Source organism: Rattus rattus, chromosome 18 (genome assembly GCF_011064425.1).
Source record: "Rattus rattus isolate New Zealand chromosome 18, Rrattus_CSIRO_v1, whole genome shotgun sequence".
Taxonomy (NCBI): Eukaryota; Metazoa; Chordata; class Mammalia; order Rodentia; family Muridae; genus Rattus; species Rattus rattus.
Window position 1 is genome coordinate 8,703,778 of NC_046171.1, and position 21,222 is coordinate 8,724,999.

At 50.3% G+C, this 21,222-nt stretch overlaps 2 protein-coding genes across 3 annotated transcripts; one reads left to right on the top strand and one right to left on the bottom strand.

Moving 5' to 3' along the window:
- Positions 1-12,144: 12,144 nt before the first annotated feature.
- Pou5f1 (POU class 5 homeobox 1) lies at positions 12,145-16,675 on the top strand. The gene is made up of 5 exons (XM_032889059.1): positions 12,145-12,608; positions 14,994-15,114; positions 15,322-15,452; positions 15,899-16,057; positions 16,190-16,675. The coding sequence occupies exons 1-5, from the start codon at positions 12,225-12,227 to the stop codon at positions 16,451-16,453; spliced, it is 1,059 nt and encodes a 352-aa protein (XP_032744950.1). The 5' UTR covers positions 12,145-12,224; the 3' UTR covers positions 16,454-16,675.
- A 307-nt stretch (positions 16,676-16,982) lies between these two features.
- Tcf19 (transcription factor 19) lies at positions 16,983-21,155 on the bottom strand. Of its 2 annotated transcripts, XM_032889060.1 has the most exons (4): positions 20,979-21,151; positions 20,178-20,705; positions 18,855-19,404; positions 16,983-17,420 (listed from the first exon to the last, which is right to left on the bottom strand). In XM_032889060.1, the coding sequence occupies exons 2-4, from the start codon at positions 20,413-20,415 to the stop codon at positions 17,414-17,416; spliced, it is 795 nt and encodes a 264-aa protein (XP_032744951.1). In that variant the 5' UTR covers positions 20,416-20,705; positions 20,979-21,151; the 3' UTR covers positions 16,983-17,413. The 2 variants fall into 2 exon arrangements, with proteins under 2 accessions (XP_032744951.1, XP_032744952.1); XM_032889061.1 differs by lacking the exon at positions 16,983-17,420 and having other exon boundaries at positions 18,602-19,404; positions 20,979-21,155.
- Between the last annotated feature and the right edge of the window lie 67 nt (positions 21,156-21,222).

Genomic DNA, 21,222 nt, shown 5'->3' on the forward strand with positions numbered 1-21,222 from the left:
CAGCTTCACAAGACAGGCTGGGTGGGTGCTGGTGGGTGCCACCGCTGCTACCATTGGTCCCCATTCACAAGGCGCTAATGACTTACCGGCTCAGATGTGCTCACTGTGTTGAAACCTTGCCCTTCTGGGGAACAATACCTTTCCCTATTCTGCAACCTTTATACAGCCCCGTGGACCCTCCTCGAGACCAGGAAGACAGGGTCCCCCAGAAGCTGGTTGCCAGAGGCAGATTGATTGCCCAATCACCTCCTCTTATTTTGTTTTGTGTGTGGTGTTTTGTGTGTTTGAGAGGGGGGTCTTACTGTGTAGTCCTGGCTGATGTGGAGCCCACTGTGCAGAACAAGCTGGTCTAGACTTTGCTACAACCCGCCTGCCTCTGCCTTCTGAATGCTACAGCTACAGTGAATTCCACCACACCTGGCATGATGGTTTGTGGTTTAAGTAGGGTCTGGGTATGTCGCCACAATGATCTAGAACTGGCAATCTTCCTGCCTCAGGTCTGAAGTGATGGGGTCACTGGTGTGAGCAATCTTACCTGCCCTCTAATACCTTTGACTCTTGAATTTATATTCCCTCCCAGCCCCAACAGTTCCATTTGGAAAGAGGTGAACAGAGAAATGAGTTTTCTATGAAATTGACTTTCTGTTTTTGTTTTTTTTTTTTTTTTTCCGAGAGCTGGGGACCAACCCAGGGCCTGAGTTGCTTTTTTAAAAGAATTATTTATTTATTTTAGGCAAGTGCTCTACCACAGAAAGCTAAATCCCCAACCCTGAAATTGCAGCGTTCTAATATCTGCTTCCTATGTGATCTAAGGGGCAAGAAGATAAACAAGTTCTGATCTTGGGGGCTGTCTCCTCTTGAAAAACTGTTGAGTAGATCCATAAAATGTAGATGCTTGGTGGCTGGAGAGATGGCTCAGTGGTTAAGAGCACAGACCTGCTCTTCCAGAAGTTCTGAGTTCAAATCCCAGCAACCACATGGTGGCTCACAACCATCTGTAATGGGATCCCATGCCCTGATTTCTGGTGTGTCTGAAGACAGCTACAGTGTATTCATATAAATAAAATAAATCTTTTTAAAGATTTAAAGATTTATTCCTCTCTCTCCAGCCTCTCCCAAGATCAAAAAAAAAAAAAAAAAAAAAAAAGAACAAAACCTTTAAACAAGCAAATCAGGGAGGGGCTGGAGAGTTGGCTCATTCGATGAAGAGCCTGGTCACCGACAGCTCTTCCAGAATGAGTTCTGAGTTCAAATCCCATTTCAAAACAAACAAACAAAAAAAAACCCACTTTTGGTGGCTCACAACCTTCTGTAATGGGATCCAATGCCTTCTTCAGGTGTGTCCTGAAGATAGACCTCTGGAACTGAATGATACTCATATACAGGGAAAATAAATCTCAAAAAAACAACAACTGAGCCTGGGGTTGGGGATTTAGCTCAGTGGTAGAGAGCTTGCCTAGCAAGTGTAAGGCCCTGGGTTCGGTCCCCAGCTCCGGAAAAAAAAAGAAAAGAGAAAAAAAACAAAAAACAAACAAACAAAAACCCAACAACAACAAAGAAAGTTTTTTTTTTGTTTTTTGTTTTTTAAAAGAAGAGTTAACAGAGCCCACAGGCCCCTGAGCTGGAACTGATCTGAATGCTCATCCCAGAGAACTAACAGAAACCAACAGTCCAGCCATGATGTTGGAACCACAACCACTATGGGACCCCAGGGGTGCAGGTGTGGCACACATATCTTGGTGGAAACCAACAGCTCCCTTGGACTTAAGAGCCACTCAACAAGAAGGAAATCCTGCTTGTTATGGTCATGAATCTTGGAGGAGAATATAACCACTACTTTCTTAAACCAGCATAACCCCTAACTACCATTTATTTATTTATTTATTTATTTATTTATTTATTTATTTATTTATTGTTTCTCTACCCACAGATAACCGTAGTTCTCATCCCTCACCAAGGAAACTTCTCTTTGCAATGGAGAGAGACCATTACAAAAACCATTTCCAGTCAAAATGCTGAGTTGTGGAGTCCAGCCCTAATGGATGCATCCAGAAAACAACTCCCACACCTAAGGCTCAGGGAATGTTGCAAAAGAAAGAGAGGGGATGGAAAGATTGTAACAACCAGAGGATCCGGAAGTTTGCCGGGAGACTTTGTCTTCTAATAAAGTCATAACGTCTTAAGAGCATGAAAACTTAAACATGAGCTGGACAAGGATGACATGATGGATGGGCCAGAGTGGATAGGGAAAGTCCACGAAGCCTCAGCCCTACACAAAGAACAACTGGCAACTAAAGAAAGCTGAGAGCAGAAGTAGCCTTCCCCAGGGAAGAGCACATCAGTTGGTTATTCCGTGCCAAAATGTCAGCTGTGAAAACGTACATATAAGTAACATTACACAGACTGCACAGTTACATTTAAGAATAAATACTTAGGGGCTGGAGAGATGGCTCAGTGGTTAAGAGCACGGACCTGCTCTTCCAGAAGTCCTGAGTTCAATTCCCAGCAAGCACATGGTGGCTCACAACCATCTGTAATGAGATCTGACAGCTACAGTGTACTTATATATAATAAAATAAAATCTTAAAAAAAAAAAAAGATTTATTTATTTTAGTATATAAAGTTTCTTCAGACAACCAGAAGGGGCATCGGATCATCTTTACAGATGGTTGTGAGCCCCTGTGGTTCTGAAGTGTGTCTGAAGACTAAACTGAGCTTATCTACCTAAAATAAATAAATCTTTTTTAAATAAATACTTAGATATGTGTATATATACTTAACAGTTACTAAAAAGAAAAGAGGCTCTGAATTTGAAAGAGCTGGGAGGGGTATGTGGGAAGATTCGGAAGGAGGGAAGGGAATTGGGAAATGATGTGATAATATTATAATCTCAAAAAAATTGTTAAATTAACATCCCCAACACGCCTCCACACACAAACATAAAAGCAAAGCAAAACAAACAAACAAAAATCTTCCCAAAATATGTGGAGATGGTTTTATTATTCTCGGTATAGGATTTGTAGCTCTTTGTGCCGGGTCTGGTGCTGGGCACTGGAGTCTTCCCTGAGATCCTATTTTCTTCTGCCAGAGGACTTCATCCCAGCAGTTGCTCTGCAGGGGTGCTAAAGGCCTGCATGTGGATACTGGAAAGGTTTAGGATGGAAAGTAAGATCGCTCCTCTTCTGTCACTCAAGGATAGGTTTCCACTCTTTACCCTTTGCCTCTAGCCTTCCCTATACGGGGGTGGGGGGGGGGGGTGGGGGGTGGGGTGTTTCCAATCCTGCCTTTTAAATTCAGGAGCAGTTTTCTTTCTGGAGCACCCCTACACCTGATCCAGCAGTTATAAAGAAAGCAAAACTTATTTCTCTCACGCCTAACTTTTGTTTCCAACTAGCAAACAGCCTCGGGCTGACTAAGGCTTCCTTCCGCTCATGCCACCACAGCTGCTGGCCCTCACAATGTATTTCGCTTTTGTTTGGGACCCAGAATTTTGCTCTGTGCATCAGCCCGGCCTTAAAGTAAGATCCTGCCTCAGCCTCCCCGGTCCTGGCCACCACAATGCCTTACACACTTTTTTTTTTTCTTTTTTTTTTTTTTTTTTTGGCTTTTTTTTGTGGGGCCGAACCACATATTGCGCTTCCCTCTACACTGAGCTTTTTTTTCTCTGTTTCTTACCTCCCACCCTGACACTATTTTAAATATAGTGTCACCCTGTTAGGGGCTAGCCTGGAACTCCCAGAGCTCTGCCTGCCTCTTAGCGTTACTATTATTTTAAATTTAGTTTGCTATGTGTATTAGGGCATGCCTGTTCACCTTAAAGATCAGAAAAAGGGGGTTGGGGATTTAGCTCAGGGGTAGAGCGCTTGCCTAGCAAGCGCAAGGCCCTGGGTTCGGTCCCCAGCTCCGAAAAAAAAAAAAAAAAAAAGAAAAAAGAAAAAAAAAAAGATCAGAAAGGGGGGGTCCTCTGGGGTGGGATTTAAAATGGTGGAGCCACTGTGGTGGTGCTGAGAGCTCAGGTCAATCCCAGTGCTATTTAAATTGTGTGTGTGCCTGCGTTATGCAGAGCTATATTCCTTATATCAACCTGTGGGACACAACACACACAAACACACACACACACACACACACACACACACACACACAAAACCTGGGTCCTCAAAACAACTGGTGCTCTTAAACGACATTTACAGTCCTTAAATTGTATTTATGAGAACCAGCTGTTCTTTGAGGGGGTTTGTGGTTGTTTCCCACCTGTGTTTGTGTGTGTGTGTGTGTTGTGTGTGTAGCCTGGAACTTGATCAGGAACTAGCGTCTGTAACTCCAGTTTCAGGTTGATGTCCCACGAACATCGAACACATGGGATTAAGGTATGCACCACCACTGTCACCATGACAGCATAAATCCCCCAGGAGCTGGGGACTGAACCCAGGGCCTTGCACTTGCTAGGCAAGCGCTCTACCACTGAGCTAAATCCCCAACCCCTGACTTTAAATTCTTACGGGTACAGTTTCGGTTGTTGTTTTCTTTGCAACACTGGGGTGTTCCGTGTGTATTCTGCCACATTCCCCATAACTGCATGAATTGTCTCCTTTAATCTATGCGGTGATGGTGGTGGTGGCTGGGGGAACCCATCCCTGGTCTTTCTGCATTCGAGGTGAACACTCTCCAATGAGCTATACCCCAGCCCTTCTTGTCTAGTTTCACCCCTCCACACACATACCCTCACCCTGTCCTTACCCCCTGCCAGTAAGAAACTCCCCAGGATGTCTCTCTAGGAGTTTGAGACTGAAAGACAGCCATTAAAAGAAAAAAAAAAAAAAGTTACGCTTTCTGCATTAGAACTCCGGAAATCAAAGCAGGACTGGATGTGGTAATGCATGACTTAGATCTAGTCGCTCAAAGGCCGAGGCAGGGGGGAATCTCTGAGTTTCAGACCAGCCTGGTTTATAGAGAAAGTTTTAGGCCATGCAGTGAGACCCTTTGGGGGCATCGGCGATCAGTCTAAGCGTTGAAGATCTCTAAATGAGCCTCAACAATCTTCCCTTGGGGTGTGGGCCCTTATCTCTTTCTTAGACTTAGGAAAGTGAGTTCGTAGTTTGAAGGAGGTCTGCTGTGGTGCAGAGGGAGCCACTGGCTGCAGGGGACACAGGGTGGAGGACAGAATGGTTCCTTTGCTGGGCACCTGCTTGATAGACCGAATGGTCTATGGATCAGGGAATCCCAGGTATCCCAGGGGGTAAGAGCCACTCTGAATCAGAATGGTCTTGGGAGCCACCAGGAAACACCCATCATGTAATCAGAACCAATCATAACTGCTGGCTTGCCCTTCTCAGCGCCCAGGAGTCTTTTGAACCAGAAACAAGCAGAATTACAGAGAGGCAGAGGAGGAAAGGAAATGTTGTTATGACCCAGAGAGGCAAATGCTCTCTGGAAACCCCTGGGAGCTAGGTCAGTGAAAGGGAAGTTGGAGATGCTAAGGGCATTTGTGGGGAGGGCTGGGAGAGTAGGGCCCTAGGCCAGCAGCAGGTCCTCCCCCTTTAACCTCTGGGCATGGTGGGTAGGGACTCTTCCTGCCAAACCTGGTGACTAGGAGTTCATTTTCCCAATTCCCTGCACCTACACAGTGGAAGAACATTGCCCAAAGTTGTCCTCCTGTTCCCTCCCCCCCCACACACACAATAAAAATTCAAAACACTATTTTATTTATTGATTTATTTTTGAGACAATTTCTCTATGTATCCTCAGAACTCACTTTGTAGACCAGGCTGGCCTCAAACTCAGAGATCCTCCTGCCTCTGCCTCCCGAGTGTTGGGATTAAGGATGTCCATCACAACACCTAACTGTAATAAAAAACTTCACACTTTTTTTCTCTTTCTCTCTTAGCCTCAGCCGTAATCACATCTCTTAGGCAGCACGTCTCCAGGAGTTCCTGTCAGTTGTGGCGTTAAAGCACGTGTAGTTGAATTCCTCTCCGGAGGCCTGAATTTGACTCTCAAAAGTGCATAGGTCTCTCGGTAGTAAACTGACTTCCTTTCACTCAGGCTCTTTTGAAGATTCTTTTACATCAAGAATCTCAAAACTGGGGTTGGCATGGTACAGGCCTGCCTTTAATCCCCGGAGGTGGAGGCCAGCCTGGTGTACAAAGTGAGTTCTAGGTCAGGCAGGACTAGAACTGGAACCCTGTTAGAAAGAAAGAAAGAAAGAAAGAAAGAAAGAAAGAAAGAAAGAAAGAGAGAGAAAGAGAGAGAAGGAAAGAAAGAAAGAAAGAAAGACAGAAAGACAGACTCCTAAAGGGATGTATAGTGTCTGTAATGTCTACTCCTTACATGAACAGGATAGGGGCTAGGTGGAGCAAGGGTGGAGATAGGCGGATCCCTGAAAGTTAATCAAGGTAAAAGGGCGGGGCAATGGGTCTGTTCACAGCATTAGAACCACCCAAAGGGCCATTTTTGTTGACTTGGCATCTGAGTCTTCTCTCCTCTTCTCTCTCAACAAAGATTTATTTATTTGTTTGTTTTATGTATGCAAGCGCACTGTTGCTGTCGCTGTCTTCAGACGCACCAGAAGAGGGCATCGGATCTCATTACAGATGGCTGTGAGCCACCAAGTGGGTGTTGGGATTTGAGCTCAGGACCTCTGGAAGAGCAGCCAGTGCTCTTAACCTTAACGGCTGAGCCATCCCTCCAGCCCCTCTCCTCTCTGGGTTTTTTTTGGTTTTTTGGTTTTTTTGATACAGAGTTTCAATTTGTAGCTCAGGCTAATCTTCCATTTGCTATACTCGTGCCTCAGCTCCGTGGAGTACAGATTGCACGAGTTTGACAGCTTCCCCAGCTAGCAGTTTGGGATGGGTTTCTCACCGACATCCAAGTACTGAAAGCTTATCCCGTTTACTTGCGAACTGCTCGAGTCTCCTCTAGCTTGATTACTCCTGAGAGGAGACCTTGCCACCTTTCCCAAGAAGGCTGTGTGGAGGTCGGAGGTAGAAGGTGGAGTAGAGAAGGTGGATGTTGGTCTCACAAGGTCCCCCTCCTGTCTCTCTAATGCCAAACTTCTCTTTACAGAGGCACAGGGAGAACTACCCCCACCCCCACCCCCCTGGAGTGAGGAGGGCAGGGGGAAGTGTGGGAACAGGACTGTAGTTTTCTTACCAAGATAGAAGAAAATGGAGAGTTAGGCCAGGCATGGTATTGCACGTGCACACGCACACACATTTGCACACACAAGTAATTCTAGCACTGGTGGTGTGAACAAGTAGGTAGCTATATTTACTAGTATAACAAGAGTTCTATTTTACTAGGCTGAGGGTCATCACACAAGGCTCACGCTCTAAATTCTAAATTCCTAACTACTGTCCTATGCCTGTCTCCCCAAGGCCGCTCAGTGGGATGAATCTTAGCTGGAGGTCAGGTCCACTCTCTTAAGAGATTGGAGGGTCAGGATCCTGGAGGAGACTCTCCAACCATAAAGCAGATCAAGGTGGCTGGTTATCTTGAGTGACTGATGATGTCTCGGGGGTCTAGTTATCAGGCCACAGCTGGGGTACAGTGGGGAAGTTATTTCTGCAAGTCTAAAAGGCATTTTTTCTTTTTTTTTTTTCTCTCTTTTTTTTTTCTTTTTTTTTTTTTTTTTGACACAGCTCCTCAGAACTGGGAAGTCAGGAGGGCCAGAAATTCAAGGTCCTTCTTGGCTACATGGAATTTATGGGCAGCCTCTGCTACACGCAACTCCGTCTCACAACAAAAAAAGAAAGGAAAAGTAGAATCGTTTCTTTCTTTCTTTTTTTTTTTTAAGATTTATTTATTATCTATAGGTACACTGTAGCCGTTTTCAGACACACCAGAAGAGGGCATCAGATCCCATTACAGATGGTTGTGAGCCACCATGTGGTTGCTGGGAATTGAACTCAGGACCTCTGGAAGAGGAGTCGGTGCTCTTGACCGCTGAGCCATCTCTCCAGCCTCTGAGAATTCATTTATTTCAAGGGGGCCTTCCTTTATCCCTGCCTTCTCTCCCCCTCCCCCCTTTTCTGTAGTGCTGGGGATTGAACTCATGGAGTCAGGCACATGTGCAAGCAAAACTTCTGTTCTGCTGGTGATCTACACCTTCAGCTCCTAGATCTCTTCTTTGCCTTTTTTTATTGCAGTGTGTGTGTGTGTGTGTGTGTGTGTGTGTGTGTGTGTGTGTGTGTGTGCTCGAGTGTGATAGCATGACTCTGGAGATCAAAGAACAACACGTAGGAAGGAGCTGTGTTCTCTGCTTCTTCCAAATGGACTCCACAGATCAAATCAAGGTTGTTAAGGCTGAACAAGTGTAGTTACTCAGTGAGACGTCCCCAGGTTCCTCTCCTGCCTCTCCCAAGACCCCCCCTTCCCCCACCCAAGTCTTTTTGATTAGGCAAGAAAACCAAGATAAGGAAAGGGAGATGCAGTTAGGGAAGGAATCCACGCCACGTCAACCACAGAAGCTACTTCCCGCTTCCAGGTCAGGACATCTGGATTTGGGAAGAGAAGTTCCTGGTCTTAAGGCAGTTGGAGGGGCCGCTGCTAACCAGCAGCAGGGGAAAAGCTCTTTCTGGCTGGGCCATGCTTGGCCCAGAGCTCATGTCTCTGAAGCTCCTCATTCCTTCCTCTGGCTTCACGGGGAGACAAAACCGGGATGCTAACAGGAGTGATTTCCCAGCTCTAGTCTGGTTGTAGTCCTCCAAGGGTTTGTTGTTTGGCTGATTCTCCAGTCTGTGAGGCGGAGGCTGAGCACACAGTAAGAAAGCTGCAGGTCAAAGCCCATTGTTTGTTTGTTTTGTTTTAGACAAGGTCTCCTGCTGTGGCTCAAGCTGGCCTGGGGACTCTGGTGGTTAAGGTTGACCTTAAATTCTCTTAAAAAAAAATCACATGTACATGTGTGTGTCCATACAAGGACAATAATTGCCCACAGCGGCCAGAGATTCAGGTTCCCCTCAGCTGTAAATCACTCGACATGGGTAATTTTAAAAGGGTCCTCTGTTTTTCAGCTCCTGACCTTGGACTTTGGATCTAAAGGCTTCCAACCCCCCAGGGCAGGCATTACGGGTGTGGAGCGCCACATCTGGATTCCCATGATAACTTTGGGTCCTGTGGGTGGGCCATCCCTGGCTGGGAACCTGTGGGCTTCCTCTGCTGTCTCTGGTTCTCCAGACAGAACTCTGAGACAGATCTTGACTTGGTTCTAAAATACAGGTGGTGTGTGGAGCGTTAGTGAATTTTTGCTCAGATTTGGGCTATTTAAGATATCAGGATGGCTCTTAAACCGGGCATAGTGGCCCATGCTTTTAATCCTAGCATTCAGGAGGCAGTGGCAGGTGGATCTCTGTGAGTTCAAGACCAGCCTGGTCTACATTGTGAGTTCCAAACCATTTAAGGCTATATAGAGAGCCCTTGAATGAAATATAAACAAACAAACAAACAAAAACATCAAAACCAGAAGCTAGCATGATGATTCTTTAAGACCCAGGAGGCAAGAAGCCGGGTTAGATTAGCCAACAGGCCTGCCGTCCCATCTCCATGGCCACCGGGCTGATACCAGGGGACCTAGCCAAGACGCATCTCAGTTTCAGGCTAGTTTGGGACTTCGGACAAAGTTCTTGTTAAAGTCTGCATCAGACTCTCGGCATGCTTTGGGCCAACCTCACTCCAACGCCAGTCACTAGGCAGCTAAGGACTCAGAATATGCCTCTTGTCCTGACCAGTGGGTCACCAACAGAGCAAAGACAAGGTTGGTGTTTAGTCTGGACAGGAAGGCTGGGCAGCAGGCACACTCGTGCTCTTGAGGCCTTAGAGGCTGGAGGAACTGGGTGTGGGGGGTTTTAGCCGGTCCCTGCCCGCCCCTCCCCCCTTGGGAGGCTGAGCGTTCTCTGCAGACAGCAGATGCATGACAAAGGTGTGTGATAGCTCTGTCCCGGGGGCAGAGAAGATGGTTGGGGAGGGGTCCTTCTCGTCCCAGCCTTCCTTTAATCTGCCCATTGTGGGGAAGTTTGTGTCTGCCTTGGGAATTGGGTGGCTCCAGCTTCACAGCCTTTAGGTCTTCCAACTAACTAAGTTTACAGTGAATGTATAGACATTGTTGGCGAGCGTGACTTAGAAGGGAGGAGGTAGAAGACTCACGGAGAGGGCAGGAGTGAGGGCTCAGCCACCGGGCCGCATGACTTGGACCTACGTGGTGGAAGGACCTCCACACGAGGGCTGGGTGTAGGTTCATACACACCGCTCAAGACTGAATTATTTTCCAAGTTGCACAGGGAATTTGGTGAGGTCAATACTCAACACTGTAATCCCAGTCCCCCCAGCTTTTGAGAAGCTAAGGCAGGAGAGTCGTGAGGTGTTCAAGGGCAGTTTGGTCTATAGACTAGGGTTCCATCCCTAAGGGAATGAAGACTACCATCAGGAGACACCCTCCAGGGCACCTAGAATTACTGACCCTTGCCAACGGTTCAGGCAGGCTAGGCCCAGGCTCAGAACTCTGTTCTGGCTGTGTACACTGTGGGGTGCTTTGGCCTTTTTTTTGAGGTTGTGTGATTTACCCTGGGGCCTTCATTTAGGGCACGGTGTCGGAGCAGACAGACAAACACCATCCCTTGCAGACGGGCACTCCGAGGGCTATTCTCTTGCAAAGATAAACTAAGCACTGGGCCAGCAACGGGATCCTGGAGGATCCTCAGACGGGGCCCAGAAAACCGCTTTAGGAAAGTCTAGGCTAGGCTTCCTGCACCCCCTCCTCCTAATCCCGTCTCCTCAGCGCCTTTCCGCCTGCAGAAGACTGGGGGAGGGGTGGGTGACGGGGATGAACACTGGCGTCCCTTGGAGGAAGGGAAGCAGGGGTACCTTGGTCTGAGGCTCAGTCTTTGAGGGGAGGTAGAGAGCTGAGGGAAATCTTGTGTGAAGGGATTGGGGCTCCGGAGGGGGTTGGGGAGCAGGAAGTTCCCCCCAGGGGAGCCATCCAGGCCCATTCAAGGGTTGAGTAGTTGTTTAGGGTTAAAGCTGCCCCCTCTGGGGACCAGGATTGTCCAGCCAAGGCCATTGTCCTGCCCCCTTCCCCCCAGTCCCTCCCAGGCCCCTTTGAACCTGAAGTCAGATTTTTTTTTCTCTATACCCACCTCCCACCCGTTGGGTTTCTCCACCCAGGAACTAGGCTGGAGGCCTGGGCTGGGGAGGTGGGGGAGGGACAACTGAGCCTCTCGTAGAAAGGGAGGCCTAGGCCTTGCTTGATTGTGAGGGGACTGAGCCTGGGCTCGGGTGCGGGTCTTCTAGGGGGTTTGGGTGCTAGTGGCCGATTGGCTTGACATCTGCCAACCTAGACAACATAGGTTGGAAAGCTACGCTCTGAGAAGGCAGAACCAGCCCTTCTCTGGGTTCTCTGGGGACATCTCGGGTTGGAGCTCAGGGTCCCATGGTGTAGAGACTTTTTTTTCCCCCGGAGCTGGGGACCGAACCCAGGGCCTTGCGCTTGTTAGGCAAGCGCTCTACCGCTGAGCTAAACCCCCAACCCCGGTGTAGAGCCTTTTTAAAGTCTGGAGGACTTGGGGTGGAGTGGCTGTCTAGTCCTGGCCCTGGACACACTGAAGTACTGAGTTCACCAGTATCTAGAACCTAGGATTCTAGAGGGGTGGCCCCAGAGATACTTGGCACACGAACACTCAATGCATGTTTTAGGCTCTTGAGAAGATGGCTGGGTGGGCTGTGGCATGAGGCAGAGAGGGGGCAGTGCCAAAGAGTGGTGTGATGGGGTTGGGGATTTAGCTCAGTGGTAGAGCACTTGCCTAGCAAGCACAAGGCCCTGGGTTCGGTCCCCAGCTCCAAAAAAAATAAAATAAAATAATTAAAAAAAAAAAAAAGAATTGTGTGCTGGGGATCCAAGCAACTGGTTCCTGAGGAATGTGGAGAGGTGAAAGAGACAGAGTCAGCTCTGAGGTGTCGGGGGACCCATGGCAGGGGTGAGAGGACCTTGAAGGTTGAAAATGAAGGTCCACTTGGTTGCCCGGTCAGGACGTCCCCAACCTCAGTCTTCCAGACTTCAGGCAAATTTCATTCGCCTCAGTTTCTCCTACCCCCACTGCTCTACTCCTCCACCCACCCAGGGGGCGGGGCCAGAGGTCAAGGCTAGAGGGTGGGATTGGGGAGGGAGAGAGGTGCAAACAGTCCCTAGGTGAGTCGTCCTTCCACCAGGCCCCCGGCTCGGGGAGCCCACCTTCCCCATGGCTGGACACCTGGCTTCAGACTTCGCTTTCTCACCCCCACCTGGTGGGGGTGATGGGTCAGCAGGGCTGGAGCCGGGCTGGGTGGACCCTCGAACCTGGCTAAGCTTCCAGGGGCCTCCAAGTGGGCCTGGAATCGGACCAGGCTCAGAGGTGCTGGGGATCTCCCCATGTCCCCCAGCATACGAGTTCTGTGGAGGGATGGCATACTGTGGACCTCAGGTTGGACTGGGCCTAGTCCCCCAAGTTGGCGTGGAGACTCTGCAGCCCGAGGGCCAGGCAGGAGCACGAGTGGAGAGCAACTCGGAGGGAGCCTCCTCTGGGCCCTGTACTGCCCGCCCCAGCGCCGTGAAGTTGGAGAAGGTGGAACCAAGTCCCGAGGAGGTGAGAGGGGACATGGCTGGGCTGATTGAGGCAGCAGGGAAGGGAATTGGGGACATGCGGGACAGCAACCTTGCCAAAGGTAGTGGCTGCCGGCCCTCCTGAGAAGCAGGACAAGGTTTGAACTAGAAGCCAGAATTTCAAGAATTAGCAACCTGCCTGGATCATTCTGGCCTGGTCCTTGTCATGTAGGTCACCTAGGCCTGGCCTGTGTCTGAACACTTGATTGGTGCCATCACTGTACACCAGTGTTGGGTGAAATTAAGCTTTGTTTTTTCCTTCAATTATATTAGTCCCTCTGGGGACTTGGATGCCTGTCGGACCCAAGACCTTGGCCTTAGGGTTAGGCATGGCTGGGGGCGTAAAATGGTGCTTATCCAGGAGTTATTGTTACTGAAACGCTTGGGTGTGACTGGTTGCTGATAGAGCTCCTGTTGAGGCAGTGTGTAGAGTCGGGCTCACCCTCCAGTCAAGTTTGTCTGCTCTCTACTTCTGCCTCAGACCCTGTGAGTCACCTTTACACGGAGTGGACCCTTGTAGAGTGCTGGAGATGCAGATCTGATCGATTTCAGCCTGGCTTCCTTTCGTTGTAAACCAGACACCGACACACTTGGCTGGAGTTATCTCCAGGCCATCTCTGGACTATTCTGTGAGGGCTCGGGTTTTGCTGAGTGTCTGATGGCTTTGTAGCAAGTGTAAGCAATTAGCCCTTAAGAACAAGGTGCGAGTGGATACAGAGGCCCGCCGGGGAGTCCCCTCCCTAAGTGCCGGTTTCTGGGTTATCTCACGTCCTTTTAGCCACCTGGAGCCCCCTAGGAAGGCATTAGTAGTTAATCTCACGTCTTAAATGGCCTTAATGAAGCAGGGGACTTGAACCTCCGTTGAGCTAATCCCAGATCCCCAAAATAGGATTTAGAAAAGCTGGAGACACAGCTGAGGGCGAGATTACAAGTTTTGGTCTTTGAGGAACAGTTGGGGGATGAAAGTCTGTTTGAAGCCGAGAGAATCCTTTTCTATTGAAATCACATTGAGGTTTGCCCCGCTGGCTGCTGTCCCCTTGAGGTGGCCGGCCTTAGTCGGGTACCTCAGACAGAGTTCAGTCCCGGAGCTTTGCTCGGCCAACAGCCCCTGGTTTCTTCCGCCCTCAGGGCTCACTTGCATCTGCAGATGACTGCCTCCTTTTCTGTCTTCTGTTAGCGATAGCGTGAAAGGCCGCCAGCCATTTTCTTCTGGTTCACACACTGCTCCTTAAGAGAGCACACTCAACCGGCCATCCATTATGCCCCTCCTCACCTGGTCCTAACCACCACTGTCTGCTGGGAAGAAGGCCGCAGCCTTAGCCACAACCTCACTTGCCTGTGCCGTTCTATTGCTCGTGCATCGATTGGTATCCCTGTTTTAACTTTGAAAATAATTTTTTTTTTCCTGGTTGTGAGTGCATGCCTGCCACTGTGCCATCTGCGGGCGTCAGAGGCGGCCCTCTGCACCTTCCATTTCAAATTCAGTTGGTCCGGCTAGCACCAAATCCGTGGTTCAGAAGTGAGTGGGATGATTTCCTTTGGTTAAGACCTTGAGGTTTATCCGACTCACCTACTATCGTCTTAGTTAGACTTAGCACCTCCGGAAACTTCTATCCTGCTGCCTCGCCTTTCTCTGTATGTAGCGCTCCAGTGTGGCATGGGTTTTCCTCACGTGCTGGGACTGTCAGTTCAGGGCCTGGACATTTGTGTGGTTTCTAGGTTTCCTCTCCCTGTGTGGTATGTGGTTCCCAGGTTTTCATTTAGAGCCGAGCAGAGAGAGAGACAAATCCTATTACCCCAGGACTTGAGAGACTGAGGCAGGACAGCTACCCAGCGAGTCCCTGTTTTAATATCATCTCCACTTCTACTGTGTCATACTTTGGGACTTTCAAAGCAAGCTGAGTTGCTTTGAGTGTTGAGTTTAGAATCAATGGACCCGGTGCACTTTATTTCTCTAGTTCCCCCTGTTTTGAGCGAGCGACTGTCTAGCGGTCCTGCCTTTGTTTTTTTTTGAGCCACGGGGGTTACACGCCTGTTCTGCCACGTCTGGTTATTTCTGTAGCCTTTAAAACTTCCTCAGACCGGGGTGACATTTTGTCAGCAGGGGCAGTTTTGAACAGTCTGAGCAGATTTGCTGGGATACTGCACAGGTGTTGGAATGCACGGAACTCTGTATGCTGCCAGGTGTCTGGAGAAAGAAGCCATCCCCGTCACCTAGGGATAGAGTGAATGACATTTATATAATCAGACCGTTTATATGCTGGGCGGCCTGGGAGGCTGTGAGCCTCTCACAGAGCCCCCCCAGGGGTCCCAATGGTGGAAGCCGATAGCTGCTGTGACTCTCACAGGTCTGCCTTTCTCGCCACAGTCCCAGGACATGAAAGCCCTGCAGAAGGAGCTAGAGCAGTTTGCCAAGCTGCTGAAACAGAAGAGGATCACCTTGGGGTACACCCAGGCCGACGTGGGGCTCACCCTGGGCGTTCTCTTTGGTGGGTCTCCCTCAGCATGTTCTGATCCCACGGCCTTAGTGTAGGTGCAAGGGGTTTGGGGCGGGCGTTTTTTTCCCAGCCGCCTCTCCTCCACGGGTGGGGGGAGGATTAGACACTGACCGCTTGAATTGTTAAGGGAGGGGGGGTTGCTTGGGCTCCCAACACGGTTGGTTGCCTCACTCTCCCTGTCTGGTGTCCTCTCCTCAGGAAAGGTGTTCAGCCAGACAACCATCTGCCGCTTCGAGGCCCTGCAGCTCAGCCTTAAGAACATGTGTAAGCTGCGGCCCCTGCTGGAGAAGTGGGTGGAGGAAGCTGACAACAACGAGAACCTTCAGGAGGTGAGGGGTGGCAGGGCGAGTACCTACCTGCCAGGTGCGTCAGCCTGCTTCCATTACTGGCTTGAGGCTCTCCCTCTCCAACCGGAACTAGTGTTAGCAGTTCCGTGCCTTGGGGTTTTTCTTTTTTTTTTTCTTTTTTTCCGGAGCTGGGGACCGAACCCAGGGCCTTGCGCTTGCTAGGCAAGCGCTCTACCGCTGAGCTAAATCCCCAACCCCAGGTTCTCTCCTTCTTTAGTCCCCTTCAGCCCCCTCTAGCCTGACAGATGGAGCCCTACACTCCATCTAATGCTAGGAAAGTTTCAGACCTAGATTTCTATCCAACCCCTTCCAGTAACCCCTGACTCTGGGGCCACATCCAATCAACGCTCCCTTAGCGTGTTGCCGTGGGACTGTTGCCCAACCAAATCCTAGACTAACCCTTATCACCCCCCACTTCCCCTGCCCAGATATGCAAATCGGAGACCCTGGTGCAGGCCCGGAAGAGAAAGCGGACTAGCATTGAGAACCGTGTGAGGTGGAACCTGGAGAACATGTTTCTGCAGTGCCCGAAGCCCTCCCTGCAGCAGATCACTAGCATTGCCAAGCAGCTTGGGCTGGAGAGGGATGTGAGTGCCGGGATCCTTCCCCGTGGTACCCGGATGTCTCCCTGTTCCCATTCCTTCTCTTCCCCCCTCCCCACCTCTGACTGCAGCGTCCCTGAGCTTTGGGCCTGACGTCCATCTCTGTGCCCACCCTAGGTGGTTCGAGTGTGGTTCTGTAACCGGCGCCAGAAGGGGAAAAGATCGAGCATTGAATATTCCCAACGAGAAGAGTATGAGGCCGCGGGGAAACCTTTCCCAGGGGGGGCTGTGTCCTTTCCTCTGCCCCCAGGCCCCCACTTTGGTGCCCCAGGCTATGGGAGCCCCCATTTCACCACACTCTACTCGGTCCCTTTTCCTGAGGGCGAGGCCTTTCCCTCTGTTCCTGTCACTGCTCTGGGCTCTCCCATGCATTCAAACTGAGGCACCAGCCCTCCCTGGGGATGAGGTGAGCCAAGGCAGGAAGGGAGGTAGACAAAGAGAACCTGAAGCTTTGGGGCCTAGATTCTTTTACTGGGGAGGAATTGAAAGCACAAACAGGGGTGGTTGGGGGGGAGGGGGGGAGAGATGAAGTTCAGTGACGCTGTTGATCAGGAACCCGTCCGAAGTTCTTAAGTTCTTAAATAAAGTCTGGGATACACAGTAGATAGCTAAATTTTGTTTTCCTTCAGTTCCTAGAGGGCCTGAGGATGGAGAAAGCCAGTAATGGAATTCTCAAACCCAGGCGGTCTTCAGAACAGGCGCCATTGAAACCGTGGGAGGTTACAAAACGCCCTAAGGGTTATTGGGGGTTGGAGGTCAACCTATAGAGGAAGGTATTGTGTGCCTGCCATCCTAGAGGATTTAAAGTCTGCCAGCCGATGGACTTACGGTCACCTCATCTCGTCACCTCATCTCGTCACCTCATCTTGCCACCTCATCTTGCAGACTTGAGACTCAGTGAATGCCCCGATGTAGGTGAAGCAGTTTATTCTTTATTTGGAAATCAAAGGCAAAGCTCCGAAGAGCCAGTCACAGATACCTAGTTGGTGGCAGGATTAGCTAGCCATGGCATGAGCGAAACCTTGGGGCTGTGCTCTGGGTCGTCCAGGGTGCGTTAGCTGATGCCGTTCAAGAACATTAGGGTTAGGGTGGGTGCTCAGTACAGGGGACTCGCCTGGTATGCTGGCCTCAGCAAAATAAGACATTTAGCGCCCCCTCTTAATGCCTTCAGGGATGGTTCCTGTGATTGATGCTCTAACTGTAGGATCCTGGTGTTTATGGAAACGGGGCTTTATTCCTTGTTACTTAACTTGGAGGCTGCAGCTCTTTTTCCTGTCACTTCAGCCATAGTGTTCTCCAGCCTTGAGTCAGTCTTCTCTAGCAGTGGACCTCTCCCTGTGGTCATTCCCTTTGGAGAAAGACGTTTCTCAAAGTCCATGGTTACTTTTGAATGAGTGGTGCTTTGCACCCACACACACACACACACACACACACACACACACACACACACACACACACAGCCAGCTTCAGCCCTTACAAGCCATTCTTTAGTCTTCCAGTGAGTGCTGTTTGCATGTGTATCTGCGGGCCAGAAGAAGGCATCAGATCCCTTTTAGAGATGGTGGTGAGCCCCACCATGTGGTTGCTGCCAATTGAACGCAGGACCTCTCTCTGGAAGAGCAGCCAGTGCACTTAACTGCCCAGCCATCTCCCAGCTCAAGATCCACTCTAACACTGTCTGACCCTGAGCTGAGAGAGCCACATCTGTGCCCTGACTGCAAAGTCAAGGTGCCAACGTGGCACCCTGGGTGCTACAGCCAATGTGGGTCATATGGTACCAAATGTCACAGCCATCACACCAAAACCCAGGCTACTTATAGCAGCAGCAAGACACTACACAGGGTTCCCCACCCCTATGGGAGTATTCCTGGAAACACACTAGTGTTTCCGTTCTGAATGCTCTATCCTGACTATTATTTACCTGAGGTATTTGAGGCTAGCCTGGGCTACACAGTGAGACCCTTCCTTGTGTTTAAAAAAAAAAAAAAAAAGTAGAATTGGGTGTCTCAAGCTGTTCTTCCAGAGAGAATCTGGGTTTGAACCCTAGTACCTACATAGTGGCTAGCAACTACCCATCTAGTTACAGAGGACCCGGTGCCCTCTTCTGGCTTCTGTTGGTACTGCATGCACAACTCGGCAGTCAAAACAGCCATGCACAAAATAAAAGCAGCCCTGGGTTAACCTGCTCTCTAGTTTTAAGACGGTTGTCTATACAGTTTTTTATATATGCTGCTGGGACTCCAGCCCTGGGCAAGTCAGGTGCATGCTAGTGATACTCTAGTGAGACATCTTTGTTTTCCATTCCCAGATTGCTTCTTTAAAAAAAAAAAAAAAAGACTTAATTATTTTATGTGTATGAGTACACTGTAGCTGTCTTCAGACACACCAGTAGAGGGCATCCCATCTCATTACAGATGGTTGTGAGCCGCCGTGTGGTGGCTGGGACTTGAATTCAGGACCTCTGGAAGAGCAGTCAGTTCTCTCAACTGCTGAGCCGTCTCTCCAGCCCCCCAGATTTTTTTTTTTTTAATTATTATGTGGACCTCAGACTCGCAATGTTGTAGTCATCATGCAGATTGTTTTTATAGTCTAATCCTAACTGTTATTCCCCCGCCCCCAGCCTTGCACATAGTGGCTCATCATGCATCTGTGGGTGAAGGCTAGCCCAGTTGCATGCTGTGTCTGTGCACCCCTCTCCCCTGCCTTCTGAGACCTCACAAGGAGGCTGTTCCGGAGTCTAGGGTTCAAGGTGCTAACAAGGTTAATGCTGGACCCTACTTACCCACTGGATATCAGAGCCGTTTTCTCCAAACGCAGCTTCTTCCTGGGCTCCATCAGGACTGAAAAGGGCCCCGGGGAAGCCTCACTCTCATCATCCAGTTCTGCCAACACTTTATGAGCCGATTTCCTCCGGTTTCTTGTGGGTGGAGCGGGTGAAGCTCCCACTTCCGCTGGCTGAGTGGGAACGGCCAGGCTCTGCGGCCGGCCACCGCCACGGGAGAAGGTGAGAGGCTGGGGCTGCAGCTTGCTGAGGCTGCCGATGGAATTGAGAATCAGTGTGGCCTTGGGGGCAGAGGAGAGGGTGCTGAGTGGCCTCTGAGGTGCCCCTTGTGGGGGCAGCATGGGCTGGAAACCGGCCCCAGTTTTTCCCTTGGACCGAGGGACCGTGATGGCGGCAAAGTCCTGAGGTTTGACCCGGACTTGTTGGAACATGAAGTAGAATTCAGAGGAGCTGGTTCCTGCTTGCCCTTCGGGGCCAAAGGTCAGGAGGTCACCGTCACTCAACTCCAGCCTGTGTCCCCTTGGGAGTCGGACATTATTGACCAAAGTCCCTGTTAATGGTGAGACAGGAGACGATTGACAAGAACAGGAACAGGCTTCTAGTCAGAAGTACCATGATGGTCTGGCCATTCGAGTCCCCACCACCGCCACCAGGAGAACACAGGGTCAGGCATTAAACTCCAAGAAGCAAGCTTATTTTTCCCAGAACCCATGATTCCTCCTGCCTCAGCTCTGAAGTGCTGAGATCACTGAGTACACTACTAATACTTTCTGTCGCCTCTGGCTGTCATTCTCTTTGTCTCACACCTAACACAGAATAAGACCTAGCCTATAACACCCTGAGCACTCACTTGCCTGTTGGGGACTAATGCCCAGGACACATCAGATAGGGCTTCTCCAAACCTGGTGTTTGACCTAACAGGAATCTAAGAACTGAAGACAGAATGCTGAATTTTAAACCCCAGCCTTGGGGGATGGGGGGGCTGCCTTGGGTTAGGACAGAATGCCTAGGTCACTAGAACACTCATAACTGCCTTAGTGACTTAGTGACTGTTTGCAAGGTGCAAACAGTCAGATCTGAGCTTAATACTAGAACCATAGAATTTGATGAAAGTCAACACACCCCTCCTTGGTCCTGTGTGAGCTAAAACCAGACAAACAGGTTAGTCCTGTGAAGAGCTGACAGAAGCATAGTTCTCCTGGCCAATTAAGACTGGACCATGACCACTCGACAGAGACTGACAGGACTCTGGGAAGTACGAAGCAGGTTCCCAGAGGCTCCCCTTTCTCATGCCTACCTGGGGGCTGTCTGCTCACTGCTTACCTTGGCTGCTGTGATCCTCCAGGCTGACCCTCCAGTCGTCCCCTTGGAGTTCAGCATGCAGTTCTGCATGGACCCCAGAGATGAGGCCAGGCTCCTGCTGGGGCCGCAGGGCCACATCACACAGGTCAGCCCTGCAGCCCAACCGATAGGTGCAGCCAGACTTGGATGGGGGGTGGAAGGTGTAGAGATCACCGCCCCTGCCGCCCCCTATGCGCAGCAGCTGGAAGCAGGGCAGCATGGGGGTGCCCCCTGTGCACCACTCCTCCCACTTTAGCAGTCCATTCCCCTCTTCTACTCCTGGGTCATGCACCGTGGGCTTCGGTTCAGTTCTCTCCGATGCCAACTTAGGAAGTGCAGATTCAGAGCGCCCAAGGCCTGGACATGCACCACAGCAGAGGTTGTCAAGATGAGGTTTTAAGAAAAAACTCTAGCAAAGTCCTGATGCGATGCAAAACCAGGAAGACGTCCTACGGCAACACAGTGAAGCCGGATCCCCAGGCCGCTCAACATCCGGGAGCCTTTGACAATCTGTGCAGGGCAAAGCTAGTTTAATCCGCAGCTGGGAACATGCAGAGGGGGTGAAAAGGGTCGTGCTACACAAACGTGCGTGCGACACGACCCTGTCGCCCTAAGTGTAACCTGGAGCCTGAGAACTTATGGTCAAACTTGCTAATCTAACTGGGGTACCCCTTCCATCCTCCCCCGCTCTTGGGGCCAGTTCCCCTGAGAAAAGTGAATCCGCTGTCACCCACAAAGGGCGGTGCAGACGGGTCCCTAATTCTGTAACAAAGTGGATCTCACCCTTTCCTTTTTTCGCTCGCGGGGTAAACTGAGGAAAGAGACTCAGCACCCTGGGCGCCGCGCTCCCGCCGCGGTTTGACAGCCAGGGAAGCCGCCCCGAGGGCGCGGCTTGGGTGGGCGAGCGCGCGCGCGCGCGCGCGCCGCGCAGACTCCTCCTTCGGAATTCCCGGGTCCGACTTTCGCGCCCGCGAGCCTGCTCCCGCCGTCTGCTTCTGATTGGTCATTTGAGTTGCGTCCCCCTGCT